Source organism: Heloderma suspectum, chromosome 2, assembly GCF_057233095.1.
Source record: "Heloderma suspectum isolate Gila_16-S chromosome 2, 16-S_ref, whole genome shotgun sequence".
In the NCBI taxonomy this organism is placed as follows: domain Eukaryota; kingdom Metazoa; phylum Chordata; class Lepidosauria; order Squamata; family Helodermatidae; genus Heloderma; species Heloderma suspectum.
This window is the reverse complement of record NC_139459.1, coordinates 372,271,455-372,291,434: the sequence shown is the minus strand read 5'-3', so window position 1 is coordinate 372,291,434 and position 19,980 is coordinate 372,271,455. Positions and strand designations below refer to the sequence as shown.

The 19,980-nt window shown below is 45.6% G+C and overlaps 1 protein-coding gene across 1 annotated transcript; it reads right to left on the bottom strand.

Moving 5' to 3' along the window:
* Nucleotides 1–5,753: 5,753 nt before the first annotated feature.
* Nucleotides 5,754–14,498, bottom strand: LOC146356113 (uncharacterized). The gene is made up of 2 exons (XM_084831836.1): nucleotides 14,369–14,498; nucleotides 5,754–10,542 (listed from the first exon to the last, which is right to left on the bottom strand). The coding sequence occupies exon 2, from the start codon at nucleotides 8,417–8,419 to the stop codon at nucleotides 7,799–7,801; it is 621 nt and encodes a 206-aa protein (XP_084687962.1). The 5' UTR covers nucleotides 8,420–10,542; nucleotides 14,369–14,498; the 3' UTR covers nucleotides 5,754–7,798.
* Between the last annotated feature and the right edge of the window lie 5,482 nt (nucleotides 14,499–19,980).

Here is a 19,980-nt window from a genome sequence, read left to right as displayed (position 1 = left end):
ACTTGGTGAATGTTTCTATATTGAACTCAAAATGAAGTGAAACTCCTACCTTTCAGGAATAAGAAGACTGGCACGGCTAGATGTAATTCTCACTAGATATCGTCCACTTCTTCACCCAGGCTTCCTGATTTTTCCTCTGGGGCTTTCACACCCACAGCAGGCCTTTTGCCATTTCTGCCCCCCAGCCTCCTCCTGACCTTGTCACCCTCCAGCAAGGCAGGGCAATAACACCTGTGTCTCAGTCTGTATACAGGGTGTTTGTGTCACAGACCTTTGAGGGAAGAGGGGAAGAAGTCCACCACAAAAAGTCAACAGCGGGTCTGGGGCTCAAGGCCAGGCCAGCCTACCTAGTCATTTTAAAGCAGGGCAGGGCAATTTGTGGCCTTCCAGATGTTTGGGCCTACAACTCCCATCAGCCCTCATTTAGTGTGGCCAGGCACCTAGGGATTTTATTATATTTAGTGGTATATACATATCACAAATAACATAATAAGTAAGTTTTACAGAGGGCAGTCCTCTATCTGAAAGCTTCCTCTGTTTGAAAGGCTGTCCGGTCCAAGTCAGATTTAAAGGTAACCATAGGAAGGGAAAGCAACAGGGGCCTGGAAATCGCCCAGCAACAGTTAGCAGCTGAGCAGGGACACAGGGTCACCTGGTGGCAGTTTTCCACACTATGGTGAAAGGTATTTTATTTCTATTTAAATTGCAGTAATTTTTCTATATATGTTTTAATTTGCAATTATAACAAAACAAAAGAGGGTGGGGGGGAAATAACAAATAACACCACCACCAACAAAAAATAACAAAAAAGCATATCTATCCACAATTACTATTCTTTTTTGTTTGTTCAGTCGTTCAGTCGTGTCCGACCCTTCGTGACCCCATGGACCATAGCACGCCAGGCCTTCCTGTCCTGCGCTCTCTCCCGGAGCGTGCTCAAGTTCATATTCATTGCATCCGTGATGCTATCTAGCCATCTCATCCTCTGCCGTCCCCTTCTCCTTTTGCCTTCAGTCTTTCCCAGCATCAGGGTCTTTTCCAGGGAGTTTTCTCTTCGCATTAGGTGGCCAAAATTACTATTCACAACACCATTAATTTAAAAGAGAAAAGATTCAGCTGTTTCAAATATATATGATTATTTCTACATTGGTTTCTATACATATAAATTAGCATATGTAAATTTTAGGCAAATCTGTGCCCTCTTTTTTGGTGATGTGTCAGCGTCCACCCTACTCACCATTGCCTATACTGGCTACAACTGTGGTTTAATTAAATCAAGATTTGCCTTGGCGTCCGCCAGGTGTCTTCTGCAGTCATTTTGAATATTCAACCCCCAATCGGGGGTTGCTATATGATGTCCAAACCCAGAGACTGTAGGTTAATCATGGGTTAAACAACCCACAGTAAAACTACAATTAGTTAAACTACAATTAGGCTAAAAATACTAAAGAAAAATAGAAGGAAAACATTTTAACTGCCCACCTAAAACTGAACAGAGAAGGGGGCAGCCTAACTTCCTTTGGGAGAGAGTTCCACAGGTGGGATGCTACAATGGGGAAGGCCCTGTCCTGTGCTCATACCGACTTGGCTTCTCTTTGTGGTGAGACATGCAGAAAGGCATCCAAAGAAGATCTTAACTATGGGCAGATTCATAGGTGAGGAGGCGGTCTTCCAGATATCCTGGCCCCAAGCCGTTTAGGGCTTTATATATAAGCACCAGCACCTTGAATTGTATCTGGAAATAGATTGACAGCCAGTGTGGTTGACACAAGAATGGTGTACTATGGTCAACACAGTGCGTGCTGGTAGCAATCTGCTCACTGCATTTTGCACCAGCTGCAGTTTCTAGACAGTCATTGCAGAAGTGAAAATAATTGATATTTTATTTCCAATGCCATCCCCACCCTGATTTTTCCATTGGAAAAATGGAAGAAAACAAAAAGTCCACAGAAAATATTTGTTCCCCCCACCCTGAGTTTTTCCAGGATTTCCCCCCAGAGGCCTTCATATTTCAACAGTGTGCAAATTAAGATCAGAAGATCAGTGTATTCAGATGTTCATTCCCTTACCTTCATGTCTCCCCAAATTCCCATACAGGGCAGGGAGGGATTAAAATACCTCCCCTGCCCCAGGGTATTTGGCACCCATCCTGCTTCCTGTTTGGATTAGGAACTGAGTTTTGCTTCATCTGGACTCAGAGCAACATAAAGACCTGGTTCGCATGACATGTCAACCCATTGTGGATTAATTAACCCTCAAGGAGCTGAGCACATGCCGGCCACCATTATGAATATGTTGTTGCGTGAGCCCACCCAGTGAGGGTTATTTGAGGTTAAACATTCCTCACATAACTCATGATCAATTGTAGGGTTATGCGAGGGTTGTTTAACCCTCAAATAACCCCCACTGTGTTCCCATGACGTGACAGCCCCTGGTCGGGAGTTGCATGTTCGTAATGACAGCTGACGTGTAGCAGCTCCTTGAGAGTTAATTAACCCACGATGGGCTGTCATGTCGTGCGAACTGGCCCAGAGGGTCCGAGGATTAAACAGGGGTCCCCAACCTTTTTGGACCCGTAGGCAAATTTGTTTTGAGAAACTGCTGCGGGCACCACCACAAAATGGCTCCCATCAAAGATGTGGCTAGTCACATACTGGCTGCCGTGAGGACCTGGCTAGTCAAAAGGATTGTGTGTTGGCAAGAGAGAAATAGCGAGGCTACAGGCTGGGAGGCAGGGGGCTATGGAAAGTGTTGCTTCCTGGCCTGCCCAATCTTCTTCCACCCCTTTGCTGTCTCTTGCTCTCTCTCTCCTCCCAGCCTCTAGCCTTGCTATTTCGCTCCTCCAACCCCTCTCCTCACTATTTCTCCCCCTTCCCATTGCCTAGCCTTCTTTCTCTCCCTTTGTAGCCCCTAGCCTTGCTTTTTCTCTCCCACTCACCTCTGTATCTTGCTGTTTTTCCCCATTCCCAGCCCCTAGCCTTGCTCTTTCTCTCCCCTCTACCCCTTTGCCTTACTTTTTCCTGCCTGCTGAACAGTGATCAGTGGCAGGTTCAGGAACAGGATGGGGAACCTGGCATCCTAACATTTTTCCTTTTTTATTTTTAACCAAAGTTTTTTTGAAGGGGCAGGAAGTGGAGAGCTGTCCAGGTGCCATTGGACGTGCCTGTGGGTGCCATGGCATCCATGGGTGCTGTGTTGGGGACCCCTAGATTAAAGTGTGTGAGAGATTGACTCTGGGTACCTAGAGAGGCATTGCTCCCTTTAAAAAAAGTTTTAATAAAAAACTAAAAAACATTTGGATGCCAGGTATTCCTTCTCGTTCCTGAACCTACAGCTGATCAGCTGTTCAGCAGGCAGGAAGAGAAAGGCAAAGGGGTAAAGGGGAGAGCGAGAGCGAGGATAGAGGCTAGGAAGGGAGAGAAACAGCAAGATAAAGGTGGGATTGGAAGAGAAAGAACAAGGCTAGGGGCTAGGGAAAGAAAGAAGAAGCCTAGAGGCTAGGGAGAGAAATAGCGAGGCTATATCCCTTTGTGAATTTTTCCAGCGGCTTCTGGCTATCCACTGTTGGAAACCGAAAGCTATGATAGATGGACCGTAGAAATGAGCCAGCAAAGAAAGCAGTATGTTGTTCTACAGCAGCCTTCTGCAACCTAGAGCCCTCCAGTTGTTCTGGACTACAACTCCCAGCATTGCTGACCATTGGCCATGCTGGCTGGGAGTTGAAGTTCAAAACATCTAGGGGGCACCAGTTTGGCAAAGGCTGTTCATTTTATTCATTTTCATTTAGTATATTTCTACACTGCCCCATAGCCGAAGGTTTCTGGGTGGTTCACAAAAATTAAAAACCATTGAAATACATTATAAAATATAAAAACCATTCACATAATGACATAAAAGAAATAACATACATAACAACAACAACATATACCTAAAATAATTTAAAACAATCAGCCAGAGGCAATCAGAGACTCATTATATGCTGCCAAATGCCTGAGGGAAGAGGGCAGTTTTAACCTGGCGCCAAAAAGATAACAATGTTGGAGCCAGGTGGGCCTTGTCAAGGTGGTTATTCCATAAATGGGGAGCCACCACCGAAACGGCCCTCTCCCTTTTTAACTGTTCTGCAGTTCTGCTCACATGTGAACTGATATCTTACCTGGATCGCATTGAAATGTGTTCCAAACACTAATAATAGTTTTATAATAGCCATGTTCACACATCACATTCAACTCATCTACAGTCTTCCACACGTGTGTACACAGATTGTTGATCTGTATGCATGTATGTACAAGACCTTTTTATTTTCCCAGGTATTTTAGTTTTTTAATTTCTTTTTTAAACTGGGTATTATATTTTAAATCTTTGCACTGCGCCTAGGTTCTAGTTGGTTATTTTTATTTTTATACTGTAGTGTTAAACTTTAATTAAATTGTATTTTATTGTCTTGTATTTTATGGTTTTAATTGTTGTGAACTGCCCAGAGAGCTTCAGCTACTGGGCAGTATAGATACAGATATTCACATGCAGCTTAATGTCATTGTGTGCATTTGTTTTGCCAGCACCTGTGGCAGGAGCATTGGCAGGGCTTCTCTGATTGGCTGTTCTTTAGCAGCTCCCATTTTATACTCCCAGAATGTCCCCAAACAGCGACTGGGTTCACACAACACAAGAGTACAGGTTGAGTGTGGGTTGTTGAATCGTGGATTATTGTGTCGTGTGAACCCAGCTGTGCTAACAAACCATGTTGTGTTAACTGTGAATAACCCACAACAAACCATGGATTCTCTATGTGGGTTGTTCATGGTTAACGAACCAGGGTTTGTTAGTGCAGCCCCCTTATTTTGCATGCTAAGTTTCAGGTGTTTAGATCTCCTGGTCTCGGAGCTGTGGTGCTGACAGACACATCTCCTCTTTTATTATTGTAAAATAGCGAATGGAACTGACTTTGCATGGGGTGAAATAGCCCTTAATTTGAGACAGTGAAGCCTTCAAGGAAATTTACCAGCAGTCGGAGTTGGAGACATTGTGCTTGTCTGTCTTGTGTGGCACCCCTAGGCACTGCACTTGCTCTGGTGCACCCCCATAGCCCCCTGGGGGAGGGATCTGCCCACTCCGTTTCCCTGACGGGTGGCTGCCCAGAGCAGTGGGGAGCAGCAGGCATATAACTCTTGTCTCTCTGCCTGCTAATCTCTCCTGGCTTCAAACTGTATGGGCTGCCTGCAAAGCTATGTACTGTTTAGGGACATCTGCCTCTTGTGACTGAAAATATTACTGCAGGCTTCAACGGCACAGACACATTTAAATTAACTGATACATTTAGGGCGCAATCCTATGGCTGCTAGTCAGCGGATAAACGGCCATAGGATAGGTCAGTTCCCGGGAAATGACCTTGAAGCCCGTGCTCCGAGGTTGGGTCCCTGAAAACCAACCTTCACCCCCTCACGCACTGCTTCGTAGGCAGTGCTGAACGGCCCCATGCTCGGAAGAGGGCGGCAAAAACGGGGCATTCCGGGGGCGTGTCAGGGCAGGGAAGCTGGAAATGCCGGTATGACACATCCTACGTGTCGTCCGGCTGCTGCTTCCCGCGCTCCTAGGTCCCACGGCTAGACAGCCAAAAGTCTAGCTGTAAATGCAGGGCAGCTGAAGCACAGAGGGGATGATCCCCTCCGTGCTTCTCCTGCCCAGCACTGGATAGGTGGTCGCCTCCAAAAACAAAATAACCCCCAAATGGACACCACTAGGGTCTCCTTAGTATGCAGGCCAAGTTTCCAGTGTTTCAGTTTCATGGTCTTGAAGCTATAGCGCTGACGGACAGACATCTTCTTTGATTATTACAGACTGCCAGAACACGGCATATTCTCCTACAGATATGGCACATACAGTTTATTGTAAGTTATAAAAGTCACACATGTGGTAAGTTACAAATGTACTGTTTGTTTTATGTGTTTTATACACTATAAAAAAATTTGGGAGAATGCTTCGTCTGACGTTGGGAAAAAGTGTAGCTTTAAGCAAACCCCAATTTATCACAGGAGACTTAGGCAGGGAGGGAGCATTTGTATGGCTTGCCGGCTCATGACTGTATGGCTTATTTGTATGTTTAGCAAGATCTACCCCTTCATGGATCACTGCCTTGTTGTGGCGAAGGGGCTTGCGTAACTCAGTGAAGCCATAAGCTATGCCGTGCAGGGCCACCCAAGACGGACAGGTCATGGCAGAGAGTTCTGACAAAATGTGGTCCACTGGAGAAGGAAATGGCAACCCACTCCAGTATTCTTGCCAAGAAAACCCCATGGAACGTAACACAAGACTAAAAGAGATGACACCGGAAGATGAGCCCCTCAGGTCGGAAGGTGTCCAATATACTCCTGGGGAAGAGCAGAGGGAATTTCCAAGTAGTGCCAGAAAGAGTGAAGCGGCTGGGCCAAAGCCGAAAGGACACTCAGCTGTGGATGTGTCTGGTGGTGAAAAGAAAGTCCGATGCTGTAAAGAACAATATTGTTTAGGAACCTGGAATGTCAGATCAATGAATCAAGGTAAGCTGGAGGTGGTCAAACATGAGATGGCAAGACTGAACATCGACATCTTGGGAATCAGCGAACTAAAATGGACAGGCATGGGCGAATTTAATTCAGGTGACCATCATATCTACTACTGTGGGCAAGAATCCCTTAGAAGAAATGGAGTAGCACTCATAGTCAACAAAAGGGTGGGAAAAGCAGTACTGGGGTACAATCTCAAAAACGAGAGAATGATCTCAGTACGAATCCAAGGCAAACCATTCAACATCACAGTAATTCAAGTCTATGCCCCAACCACTGATGCCGAAGAAGCTGAGGTTGATCGGTTCTATGAAGACCTACAACACCTTCTAGAACTAACACCAAAAAAAGATGTCCTCTTCATCATAGGGGATTGGAATGCTAATGTAGGAAGTCAAGAAATCACCGGGATAACAGGCAGGCATGGCCTTGGTGTAAAAAATGAAGCAGGACAAAAGCTAATAGTGGTCTCCATAATAATGGTCTCCTGTGTGTGTGTTTTTTAAACATAAAATAAACTGCAGTCTATGACTGAGGCTGTTTTCATATAGTAAGCATTTATATGGTTTCTCTCTTGTGTGTGTTTTCATGTGTAGCAAGGCTCCCCAGTATATGAACAATCCAATTCACTTTAACATCTATTTTGTTTGAGGACAGTTTTCATTATATTGGGAACGTTTCTATTGATTCTCCCTTCATGGATTCTACATAGAACACATATGGGCAACCTATGGCCCTATGCCATTCTAGTTGTGGCCTGCAGAGCCCCAGGAATCCTGCTCTCTGTTCCCCTCCACCCAGATGATCAGCCATCAGCTGAGTGGTAAGGAACAGATAGCTTTTTTCCGTCTGCATTTATATGGCTGTACCCAAAGGGGTTCTTTGATGTGTAGTAAGTGTTCCATTCTTTCACATATGGCTTCAGCATTGTGTGAATTCTTTCATGTTTACTAAGATTTCCACTATTGATGAAACTCACTCTACATTCCATGCATGTATATGGTTTCTCTCCTGTGGACTTTTTGGTGTTTAGCAAGGCTTCTGTTTTCACCGACGCTCTTTCCACATTCCATACATTTATATGGTTTCTCCCCTGAGTGCATTCTGAGATGCAAAGTAAGTTGTTGTCTCCAACTAAAGTTTTTCCCATACACCATGCATTTATATGGTTTCTCCCCTGTGTGAATTCTTTGATGTGAAGTAAGGCTACCACTAAGACTAAAGCTCTTTCCGCATTCCATACATTTATATGGCCTCTACCCTGTGTGGGTTCTTTGATGCAAATTAAGTTGTTGTCTCCAACTGAAGCTTTTTCCACACTCCATGCATTTATATGGTTTCTCCCCAGTATGTGTTCTTTTGAACACACTCTGGGAGAGAGCGCAGGACAGGAAGGCCTGGAGTGCTATGGTCCATGGGGACACGAAGAGTCGGACACGACTGAACGACTGAACAACAACAACAACAATATGTTCTTTGACGTGAAAGAAGGTGTTCACTCCGATAAAAGTTCTTTCCACATCTATACATTTATATGGTTTCACTCCCGTGTGTGTTCTTTGATGTTTAATAAGACTTCCACTCTCAATGAAGTTCTTTCCACATTCCATACATTTATATGGTTTCTCCCCTGTATGGGTTCTTTGATGCAAAGTAAGCTGGTGTCTCTGACTGAAGCTCTTTCCACACTCCATGCATTTATAAGGTTTCACCCCTGTGTGGGTTCTTTGATGTGAAGTAAGATGTTCACTCTTAATTAAATTCTTTCCACACTCCATATATTTATATGGTTTGTCTCCTCTGTGAGTACTGTAATGTATGCTGAATGTTGGTTTGTATTTCAATATTTTCTCACACATGCGACTCTTTTCCTTCATGATCTTGTTTGGTCAGCAGTTCATGGATGTCACCATCTTGAGAAGTAGAGGATTTCTTCCTCCCATTCTTTGATTGGTTTCCATCATGGCTTTTGACTTCTAAACTTCTTTTTCCTGCATCATGCTTGGTAATTTCTGATGACACTGTGGTTGGCTCGGTATAATTCTCATTGTCCTGTGCATTATATATATCCTTGGGGGAAGAAAGAAAAATGAAACTTCATATGTTTAAGGCAGAAACCAAGAACTTCATTGGGGATCAAAGCCCAATAATCTGCTTCTCTTATTTCAGCATCTTATTTCAGCAATTCTCTCCTTTTTTCACTACATTTGGACCAGAAATTCCTTACCAGTTAGCAAACAGTAGGGTGTGTATTTCACTTGCAACTGCTGAATCTAGTCAAAGAAGGGGAAGTATTTTCACTAATTATTCTTCTTCTTTGTCACCTCTTATTGATATTATTATTAGTAACATTTCTATACCGCCCCACAGCTAAGGTGGTTTACAAAGATTAAAAAACTAAAAATACAATATGCAAAAGTTAAAAACATAAAAAACCATACAACAGACAGTATATACAGAGACAACATATATCTAAAAACAACTTTGAACAATCACCCAAACCATAAAATGAATCCAGGATCGATTAAAATTCATCACATGCTGCCAAATGCCTGGGAAAAGAGAAAAGTCTTGACCTGGCACTGAAAAGACAGCAGTGTTGCTGCCAGGAGGGTCTCATCGGGGAGAACATTCCATTATTGGGGGGTCACCACCAAGAAGGCCCTTTCCCTAGTTGCTGTTTTCCAAGCCTCCCTCGAAGTAGGCACCTGGAGGAGGACCTTAGATGTTGAGCTTGGTGTATGGGTAGGTGAGGCTCTATACATACAATAATTACATTTTCAACACTTTTTTATAAACCTAACATATAATAATGGTATCAGATTAAACAATGAAAGCTAGAAGCAGCAGAAGGTTTAAAACAAAATGCCAGATCTGATCAACTCAACTCATTGTACAGACAACTAAAAACAACTTCTGGAGTGCTAGATCCATCAATGGAGGCCCAAGTGGCCACGGTGGCTCGGAGTGCCTTTTACCAGCTTTGGCTGGTTTGCCTGCTATGGCCTCTCCTGGACAGGGTTAGCTTGGCCACAGTGGTACAGGCACCAGTAACCTCAAGACTGGATTACTGCAACACGCTCTATGTGGGGCTTCCCTTGAGGCTGGAAGCTAGAGCTAGTGCAGAATGCAGCAGCTCGCCTGTTGTCAGGAGCTGCCCCTTTTCAGCATCCAATTTCTTTGCTGAGGGAACTGCACTGGCTGCCTATTAGCTACCGGGCCAGGTTTAAAGTTTTGGTACTAGCATACAAAGCCCAAAACAACTTGGGACCAGGATACCTGAGAGAGCTCCTTCTCCCTTACTAACTTCGCCCGGTCATGGAGGTCATCAGAAGGCATGCTGCTGGTGGTTCCACATGGACCTATGGCCTGATTGGAGTCCACCTGGAGAAAAGCCTTCAGTGTGGTGGCCCCCTTCTTGTGGAACTCCCTGCCTCTGGAGGTCAGGCAAGCACCAATACTGTGCTGTTTCTGGTGCCTCCTGAAAACATCTTTATTCCAGGAAGCCTTCCTTGACTGACTAGCCACGGTTTTATCGGAATTCTGTTTCTTTCATGGAGTGTTATTCTTTTATCTTATCTTGTATGTTTTATTGTTCACTGCTCTGGAATCTGTCTAGATGTGTAACGGTATATAAATGCTGTTGTTGTTTATTCGTTCAGTTGCTTCTGACTCTTCGTGACTTCATGGACCAGCCCACGCCAGAGCTTCCTGTCGGCCATCGCCACCCCCAGCTCCCCCAAGGTCTGTCACCTCCAGAATATCATCCATCCATCTTGCCCTTGGTCGGCCCCTCTTCCTCTTGCCTTCCACTTTCCCTAGCATCAGCGTCTTCTCCAGGGTCTCCTGTCTTCTCATGATGTGGCCAAAGTACTTCAGTTTTGCCTTTAATATCCTTCCCTCAAGTGAGCAGTCTGGCTTTATTTCCTGGAGTATGGACTGGTTTGATCTTCTTGCAGTCCAAGGCACTCTCAGAATTTTCCTCCAGCACACATAAATGCTGTAAAATAAATAAATACATACATACATAAAACCACCATCAAAGTCAGAGACTATTGATATTGGGCAGAATCCTACACTGCCGTTGCGCTCTCACTCTTTCTGTTGCAATGGTGGAACCCACCACTACGGAACAGTAGCGCTACCTAAAAGCAACTCCAGAAATGGGCGGGAGTGCTTGTTTCCAGAACAGGACAGGTCAGCAACGTTCCCTTCTGCAAGCTTCACTGACCTGCCCTGTTCCAGAAACGAGTGCTCCCACTCATTTCCGCTCACTTCCTCTTGCACTAGCGGTGAGTCCTGCTAGAACATGGTCAGCGTTGGATAATGGCCACTAACATCAATCTTTAGAAGATATGACAGGAATCTTTAAAGCACATTAAAATGATGCTAAAAGGCTTGGGAGAGTCAAACCTTATTTGCCAGGTGCCAAAAACACATTAACAAAGGCATCAGGCTTTCTAGGTAACATGTTCTGTAAAGGAAGACCCACCAAGAAAAGGCCCTTTCTGTCACAGCTCTCCTGCTTTCCACAGATTGAAGGGGCACCCAGGAAAGGGCCTCCTTTGATGATTTTACAGGTTAAAACATATAGGAAGAGGTGTTACTTTTCCCTTCCCTCTGCTTTTCTCTTCAGCTTTAGGCGGGCTGTTAAATCTTCGTTATTCTATATGACTTTTTAGTATTTTGGGGCACAATCCTATGCATATTTAGACAGAAAAAAGTCCCAGGCTGGCTGGGGAATGCTGGGAGTTCGACTATGTATTTATTTATTTAATTACCACACCACTCAATAGCTGAAGCTCTCTGGGCAGTTCACAAAAATTAAAACCACAGAGAGCAGCACAAAACAATATAAAATAGAAAAGCTTAAAACCACAATATAACAGTACAACCTGAATAAAACCTAGCAGCAATGCAGAGATTTAAAATACAGATTTAAAACACCAGAGCTAAAAGATTAGGAAGTTAAAATGCTAAAATACTGGGAGAATAGAAAGGTCTTCACCTCGTGCCAGGAGTACAACATAAGCGCCAGATGAACATCTCTAGAGAGCCCATTCCACAGCTGGGGTGCCACAGCAGAAAAGGCCCTCTTCCTGGTAGCCATCTGCCTCACTTCATTTGGCAGGGGCTCCTGGAGAAGGACCCCTAAGGATGATCTTAGGGTCCAGGCAGGCACATATGGGAGGAGGCGATCCTTCAGATAACCTGGCCCCAAGCCATTTCGGGCTTTGAAAGTTAATACCAGCACTTTGAATTGGGCACGGAAATGGACTGGCAGCCAGTGCAGCTGATAAAGTATGGGCGTAATATGATCTCATTGGCCAGTCCCTGTTAACAATCTTGCTGCCCTATTTTGGACTAGCTGAAGTTTCTGGACCATTTTCAAAGGCAGCCCCACATATAACACCTTGCAGTAATCCAGACAAGAAGTTATCAGAGCACAGATAACTGTAGCTAGGATATCTCTGTCCAGATAAGGGCATTGGTATACCAGCCTAAACTGATAAAAAGTGCTCCATGCCACTGAGTTCACTGGTGCCTCAAGTGACATTTCTGGGTCCAAGAGCACCCCCAAACTACAAATGTGATCCTTTAGGGGGAGTGCAACTCTCTCCAGAACAGGTTGATTATCACCTAGCCGGGCAGAGGACCCACCCACTAACAGTACCTCCATCTTGTCTGGATTGAGTTTCAGTTTATTGGCCCTCATCCAGTCCATTACCGTGCCCAGGCACTGATCAGAACAGCCACTGCCTCACTGGGTTTGATGAGAAAGAGAGGTAGAGCTGGGTGTCATCCGCATATTGATGGCACCTCAGCCCACACCTCCGGATAACCTCCCCCAGCGGTTTCATGTAGATGTTGGAGAGCATGGGGGATAAAATAAGAGCCCTGTGGGACCCCATGGCACAATTGCCATGGCACAGAGCAATAATCCCCCAGCACCACCTTCTGGAATCGGCCATCCAAGTAGGAGCAGAACCACTGCAGCGCAGTGCCTCCAACTCCCAACCCAGACAACCTGTCCAGAAGGATACCACGACTGATGGTATCGAAAGCCACTGAGAGGTCCAGGAGAATCAACAGGGTCGCACTCCCCTGTCCCTCTCCCGGCAGAGGTCTTCCCACAGGGCGGCCAAAGCAGTTTCCGTTCAAAACCCAGGCCTGAAGTCCGATTGAAATGGATCTAGATAATCCGTTTCATTCAAGAGTGGACGTTGGCCACCAGCCTATCACTGTTAACGTCCTCCGGGTCCAGGCTAGGCTTTTTCAGGAGTGGTCTAATTACTGCCTCTTTTAAAGCGGCAGGCACCACTCCCTCTCTCAAGGAGGAATTTACAACCTCCTGGACCCAGCTGGACATCCCCTCCTTGTTTGATGTGATAAGCCATGAAGGGCAAGGGTCGAGCACACAAGTGGTCGATCGGACTTGGCCAAGCACCTTGTCCGCATCCTTGGGCCTCCGTAACTGAAATTCATCCAATAAAACTGGACCAGACGGTGCCCTGGAAGCCTCTACTAATGGAACTGCATTAATTGTTAACTGATTTATTAACTGCCGACTTCTTTCTATCTAAATATGCATAGGACTGTGCCCTTAAAATCTCTTAGCTCTACACTCTGTCTTTAAGATTCTCTCCTGCTCTCAATTTGGGCTGTTGGTGCCATTTAAAAGAGTTTATAAATTGTTTTTCTTTTGCGCTTTAAATTGTTTGTAAAGTTTTTCAAGCTGTTTTGAAAAATATTTAATTTTTTAAAACAGTTTTTTATATTGTTGTGAGGTTTAATGGGCCAAGTTTTATCTGGGCCAAAAAGCTACTCATAAATTTACAAATAAATAAGATAGTGAGGTCCCAAGCTGTGTAGGGCTATATAGGTCAAAGTTAGCTTTTTGAACTGGGCCCAGAAACAAATTGGCAGCCAATGAAGGCGAGAAAAGACCAGCAACATATGTTTATAATGCCCAGTTCCAGATAAAAGTCTCACTGCTATATTCTGCATCAGCTCAGGTTTCTAGAGCGGGGTGGGCAACTCGTGGCTCTCTAGATGTTTTGGTCTACAACATCCATCAGCCCCAGTCAGCAGCCAATGGCAAGGGATGATGGGAGTTGTAGGCCAAAACATCTGGAGGGCCACAAGTTGCCCAGGCCTTTTCAGGAACATCCTTAAAGACAACCCCATGTACCATGAATTGCAATAATCCAGATAGCAAGTTTGTCAGAGCATGGACCATGGAAGCCAGGTTAGCAAAACTGGATTGCTGGAAGTGTGGGTGCAACTCAGCTGGCTTGAAAGAGAAAGGCAGATGTCATAGAATCATAGAATAGTAGGGTTGGAAGGGGCTTATAAGACCATTGAGTCCAACCTCCTGCTCAGTGCAGGAATGCAGGTCACAGTATCCCTGACAGATGGCTGTCCAGCCTCATTTTGAATGCCTCCAATGTGGGAGAGCCCACCACCTCCCCAGGTAATTGGTTCCATTGTCATATTGCTCTAAGAGTCAGGAATGTTTTCCTGATGTTCAGCCGGAATCTGGCTTCCTGTCACTTGAGTCCATTATTCCATGTCCTGCTCTCTGGGATGACCAAGAAGTGATCCTGGCCTTCCTCCCTGTGACAACCTTTCAAGTACTTGAAGAGCGCTATCCTATCTCCCCTCAGTCTTGTCAACGCTAAACATGCCCAGGTCTTTCAGTCTCTCCTCATAGGGCTTTGTTTCCATGTGTCTGCATGGAAAGAGGAGAGAGAGAGAGAGAGAGCAAGAGAGAGGGGGGGGGGACACCTCCAAGCTTCCCAGACTATCTTCTGAGCTGTGCTGACCTTAGGTTGCTGACCTTACTTCCTCCTTCCTCCTCCTTCATGCTCTTGTCTCTCAGAGAGGAGACATCTCTTTGGGTCTCCCTCCATCTTGAGTTGGGGACCCTCCTATACCACATGTATTTCCTGCCAAAAGAAAAAGAAAAAGCAAGGTTTCTTATTCCTTTGACCCAGAATTTCCAGAGTGATTTATCCAGGGTAAAGCGTGTTCCTTCAGCTAGAAGTTCACACAGCTCAGCCTCGTCAAATATATCGCTGTTCTGCCAACACAGACAGGATGGTATCCTAGCTGGAACTGTAAGCTGGTAAAAGGTACTCCATGCCACCAAGACCATTTGTACCTCTAACGACAGTGATGGATGGGGAAACCCCCCCCCCCCAAGCGATGAACTTTTCCTTTAGGGAGAGAGCAATCGCTTCCAGAAGAGGTCTAACTCCGCTCGTTTGGACAAAGGAACCACCAACTAACAATGCCTCTGGCTAATCACAACCAAGAAAGTCCTAAACAGCTTGGGACCAAGTTATTTGAAGGACCAGACAGAATTTGCTCCCTAGAACAGCCCATTTAGCCCCCTCTTGGCTGTTCTTCGGCCAACAGAAAAAGTCTTTTTTTAGACTGGCCTGTTGAGCTGATTTGACTTTGTAACTTTTGGATTGTCTCAATCCAGGATATCCCTAAACGTTTTGGGTTGGTGGGCACATTTGGAATTTTGAGTGTTGTGGGCACACTCACAAAATGTCTGCCACTGGGGGGGTGCCCATTCATAAAATGGCTGCCATGGGGGGCATGGCCTGTCACAAAACACTCATTTTCCAGAAGGCAAACTGGTTTCATTTTCCAGAAGTCAAACTGAGATTAAAAGAAAAGGAACTTGCCCCAGAACCTAAATACAAGGCAGGGGTCTGAGGTCTCAGCTTCAAACTGCAAAAACACTCCTCTGAACCCAAATAAAGATGGCTTCCCCTTCATGGATCACCGCCTTGTTGTGGCGAAGGAGCTTGCGTAATTCAGTGAAGCCATAAGCTATGCCATGCAGGGCCATCCAAGACGGACAGGTCATGGCGGAGAGTTCTGACAAAATGTGGTCCACTGGAGAAGGAAATGGCAACCCACTCCAGTATTCTTGCCAAGAAAACCACATGGAACGTATTACAAGGCTAAAAGAGATGACGCTGGAAGATGAGCCCCTCAGGTCGGAAGGTGTCCAATATACTCCTGGGGAAGAGCAGAGGGAATTTCCAAGTAGCGTTAGAAAGAGTGAAGCGGCTGGGCCAAAGCTGAAAGGACACTCAGCTGTGGATGTGTCTGGTGGTGAAAAGAAAGTCCGATGCTGTAAAGAACAATATTGTTTAGGAACCTAGAATGTAAGGTCAATGAATCAAGGTAAGCTGGAGGTGGTCAAACATGAGATGGCAAGATTGAACATCGACACCTTGAGAATCAGCGAACTAAAATGGACAGGCATGGGCGAATTTAATTCAGGTGACTATCATATCTACTACTGTGGGCAAGAATCCCTTAGAAGAAAAAGCTGGTTTGAAACTCAACATTAAAAAAACTAAGATCATGGCATCTGGCCCCATCACTTCCTGGCATATAGAAGGGGAAGAAATGGAAGCAGCGACAGATTTTATTTTCTTGGGCTCCAAGATCACCGCAGACGGTGACTGTAGCCATGAAATGAAAAGACGCTTGCTCCTGGGGAGGAAAGCTATGGCAAACCTAGACAGCATAGTAAGAAGCAGAGACATCACCTTGCTGACAAAGGTCCGTCTAATCAAAGCTATGGTTTTCCCAGTAGCAACGTATGGCTGTGAGAGCTGGACTCTAAGGAAGGCTGAGCGCCGAAGAATCGATGCTTTTGAACTGTGGTGCTGGAGAAGACTCTTACGAGTCCCCTGGACTGCAAGGTCAAATCAGTCAATCCTAAAGGAAATCAACCCTGAGTGCTCATTGGAAGGACAGATACTGAAGCTGAAGCTCAAATATTTTGGCCACCTAATGAAAAGAGAAAACTCCCTGGAAAAGACCCTGATGCTGGGAAAGATTGAAGGCAAAAGGAGAAGGGGACGGCAGAGGATGAGATGGCTAGATAGCATCACCGATGCAATGAATATGGACTTGAGCATGCTCCGGGAGAGAGCGGAGAACAGGAAGGCCTGGCGTGCTATGGTCCATGGGGTCACGAAGAGTCGGACATGACTGAACGACTGAACAACAACTTATTTATGTTGTTCTTTTTGTTGCCTTTATTTTGTTGCCTTTATTTACTTATTAGCTTTATTTTGAAATAAAATAAAATGTCATGGGAAATAATAATGGTATTATTCGTGACACTTGGCCGTGCTGGTTGGGCTAATGGGAGTTCAAGTCCAAAACATCTGGAGGGTGCCAGGCAGGGCAGCCTTCTCTAACCTGGCATCCCTCGTGCCGTGTTTGGACTACAGCTCCCATCAGCCCCAGCTGGCATTTCAGCTGGGAGTGATGGGGTTGTTGTCTGGACCATCTGGAAGGCGCCATGTTGGGGAAGGGCTGCTTGATGCTAGGAGTTGTCATCACTGCAACAAGAATCTTTCCATGGAAAAGAGGAGGGACATCATTGAGGAAGTGTCATTCTGTGTTATTCTTGGACAGTTTGATTTGTGAAATGTCAGTTAACAAAAAGGGGGCACCATCCACCCCTCTGCGGGTGCCGCTGTCAAGTATGATGTGGGCAGAGATGGTGGGGAGAAGGGAGCCAGGGCTGCCTTCATTTTTTAATGTATTCCTTTAAGACAGCAATCATACGGTCCCTGGGTGACTCTTGGACAGCACTCCAACCTCAGAAGGGGAGTCAGAGTTCTGCCCCTACCCCGTCGCAGCCAGCATGGAGAGAACCATGCCAGCTGCCTCTCTGAGGCTGAAAAATCAACCTCAGAGAGAGGAGAGGGGGCATTCTGGTGGGTGGGGAGGGGAGGAGACCGGAGAGGCCAGGATACGATTTATCCTGAGCCCCCTCCAGCCTCCCTCCTTCCCCCTCACTAGATGGGCTGAAAAGCCCGTCTAGCAAAAAACTGAAAGATCAGAGGACAGGGAGTCAAAGATCACCTCCGATGCGCCTCCAGCCCTTCTGGCTTCTGCCAGGCAGGGCACAGGAATCTCGGAAGTGTCCGAACTCAGAGGCTTCCGAGCAGCAAGGGCCCAGTCCCCAGGATTTCATCCTAAAACAGCTTTCCTAAAACCTGGCGACCTCCACATGTGTTCAGAGGGCATGCTGGCTGGGGATGATGGAAGCTGTAGTCCGACACATATGGAGGGCGCCAACTCGGGGAAAGCTTCTGTAAACCATTTGTGTACCACCCCTCATATTAGATCTTACGGGCAGCATACAGAACATGCAATCGAGCAGTATACTGTGAAACAGGGACCAAATCTCAAAACTGACCTGTAACACTGAAATGCACTGAAGTGGCTGTGGAAGAAGGACTGTGTTGTCATTACCCGCTCCCCAGTCCAAACTGTTTCGTTTACGTTTGTAATCTGCCCAGAGAACATTAGTTATCGGGATGATTAGATATGCAATAAAATAAATATTTAAAAAGGGATAAAATCTCAAAACAGGCTTGTAACATTGAAATGCAGCTGTTCCTGTGGGGGAGGGATTGTGTCTCCATTATCACCTCCCCCCACCCCAAAGTGTTTCTGTTATGCTTGTAATCTGCACAGAGGACATTAGTTACTGGGCAGATCAGAAATGTAATCAATCAATATTTTTTTAAAACATACCAGACATAATATCTCAAACCAGATTTGAAACATTCAAATGAAGCTGTGCACATGGGGGAAGAATTGTATCTCCATTAACCCCCCCATCCCCAAAGTGTCTCTTTTATGCTTGTAATCCTCCCAGAGAATATTAGATATTGGGCAGATCAGAAATGTAATACATACATACATATTTTTAAAAGTAAGGGATAAAACCTCCTAACAGACCCCTAACATTGAAAGGCAGCTGTGCCCATGGCGGACACAATATTTTAAATATTGTTTTTATTTAAAATATTTTGCTAGTTTTCCAAAACAAGATTAAACGAACCAGCAGAAAGAAACATAAAAAGAAACACATTGGATTTAGATCTGTTTAGGGCGCGGTCCTATTGGATCTGCCCTGGGTGCTCGTAAGCTTCCGAACTCGGAGACCTAGGAGTCTCCAATGCAGAGGTGTGTTACACCTCCCTCTCTGCATTTTAGCTAGACGGGTGTTTTCGCCCATCTAGTGGAGGCTTCCGGGAGGGACAGAGGCTGGGGACTGTTGGGGTAGCTCGGATCCCTACTTCCTCAGTCTCCTCCCCTTCCCATCCTCCGGTACGCCCCCTTTTGCCCTTCTACAGAAGCAGCCGGTGCAGTTCTCTCGGTGCTGGCTGCAAGGGGGCAGGGAGCTCGGATTCCTGGGTCCGTGGTTGGAGCGCTGTCTGTGGCCTGGGATCCAGGAATCTAAAATATCCTCTCCCCTCCCCCCGACGTTGTCTGGGGAGGGGCATAGGATTGCTCCCTTATTGACAGAGGGTAGTACAGTTAATATATGGACTTGAGCACACTCCGGGAGAGAGCGCAGGACAGGAAGGCCTGGCGTGCTATGGTCCATGGGGTCAAGAAGAGTCGGACACGACTGAACAACAGTAGTACAGTTAATATACATGTATATTTTCCCCTTTACCTTACAACCCAAGATATTGGTGGAACCCTTAGGCTGCTTGGAGCTTTTCTTTATAATTCTTCGCCATAACAAATTAAATTTAGTCTCTATTCCAGTCTGAGGAAAGGCTTTGACAAACACAGCAGCATATGTAACTGATTAGTATATAAAATCCTGCCATGTTTTATACACATCGGGTGTTTTGACTTTGCCTTTGGCTAGTTTCAGTTGGTATGTCAAATTTTGTGCCATGGCTATTTGCCATCGTTCCATATACCAAGATTTCAATATTAGGAGTTCTGCAGTTTTCCAACATTTAGCTATGACTCTTCGGGGGGAGGGTTTGTATTTCCATTATGCCCCCTCCCTGCAAAGTGTTTCTTTTATGTTTGCAGTCCACCAGCGAACATTAGTTATTGGGCCGATTAGAAATGTAATAAATATTTAAACCTGCAGGAGATAGAATCTCAAAACAGATTTGTAACATTGAACTGCAGCTGTGCCCAAGGGGGGTGGGATCATGCCTCCATTATTCCCCCCACCCCAGTGTTTCTTTTACGTTCCCTGTTATTTCTAAAAGGGGTGCTACACTAATCCATCTCGGCATCTAAGCATCAGTGACAGAAGTGCTCTGGAATTCTTTGCACTGGAAAATTTCCTGCTGCTGCAAATTGACTGAGATCTGACACACATTCTTATTTATCATATTTCCATCCTGCCTTCTCAACAAATGGTGCTCCAGGCGGCAAATGGCCTTACTCAGACTGTTGTTATCCTTCAGACTGGGTGGCCTGACAGAAAAACGGCGGCAGATGTGAACTGAAAAAAAGGGCCCTTTTGGTACAGCTGCTGACCTTCCTTTTCTATGGCCTGCTGGGAAGCTGGTGCCAAAGGGAGCAGCAGGGCCGGCCCTACCGTTAGGCAAGGTGGTTGCCTCAG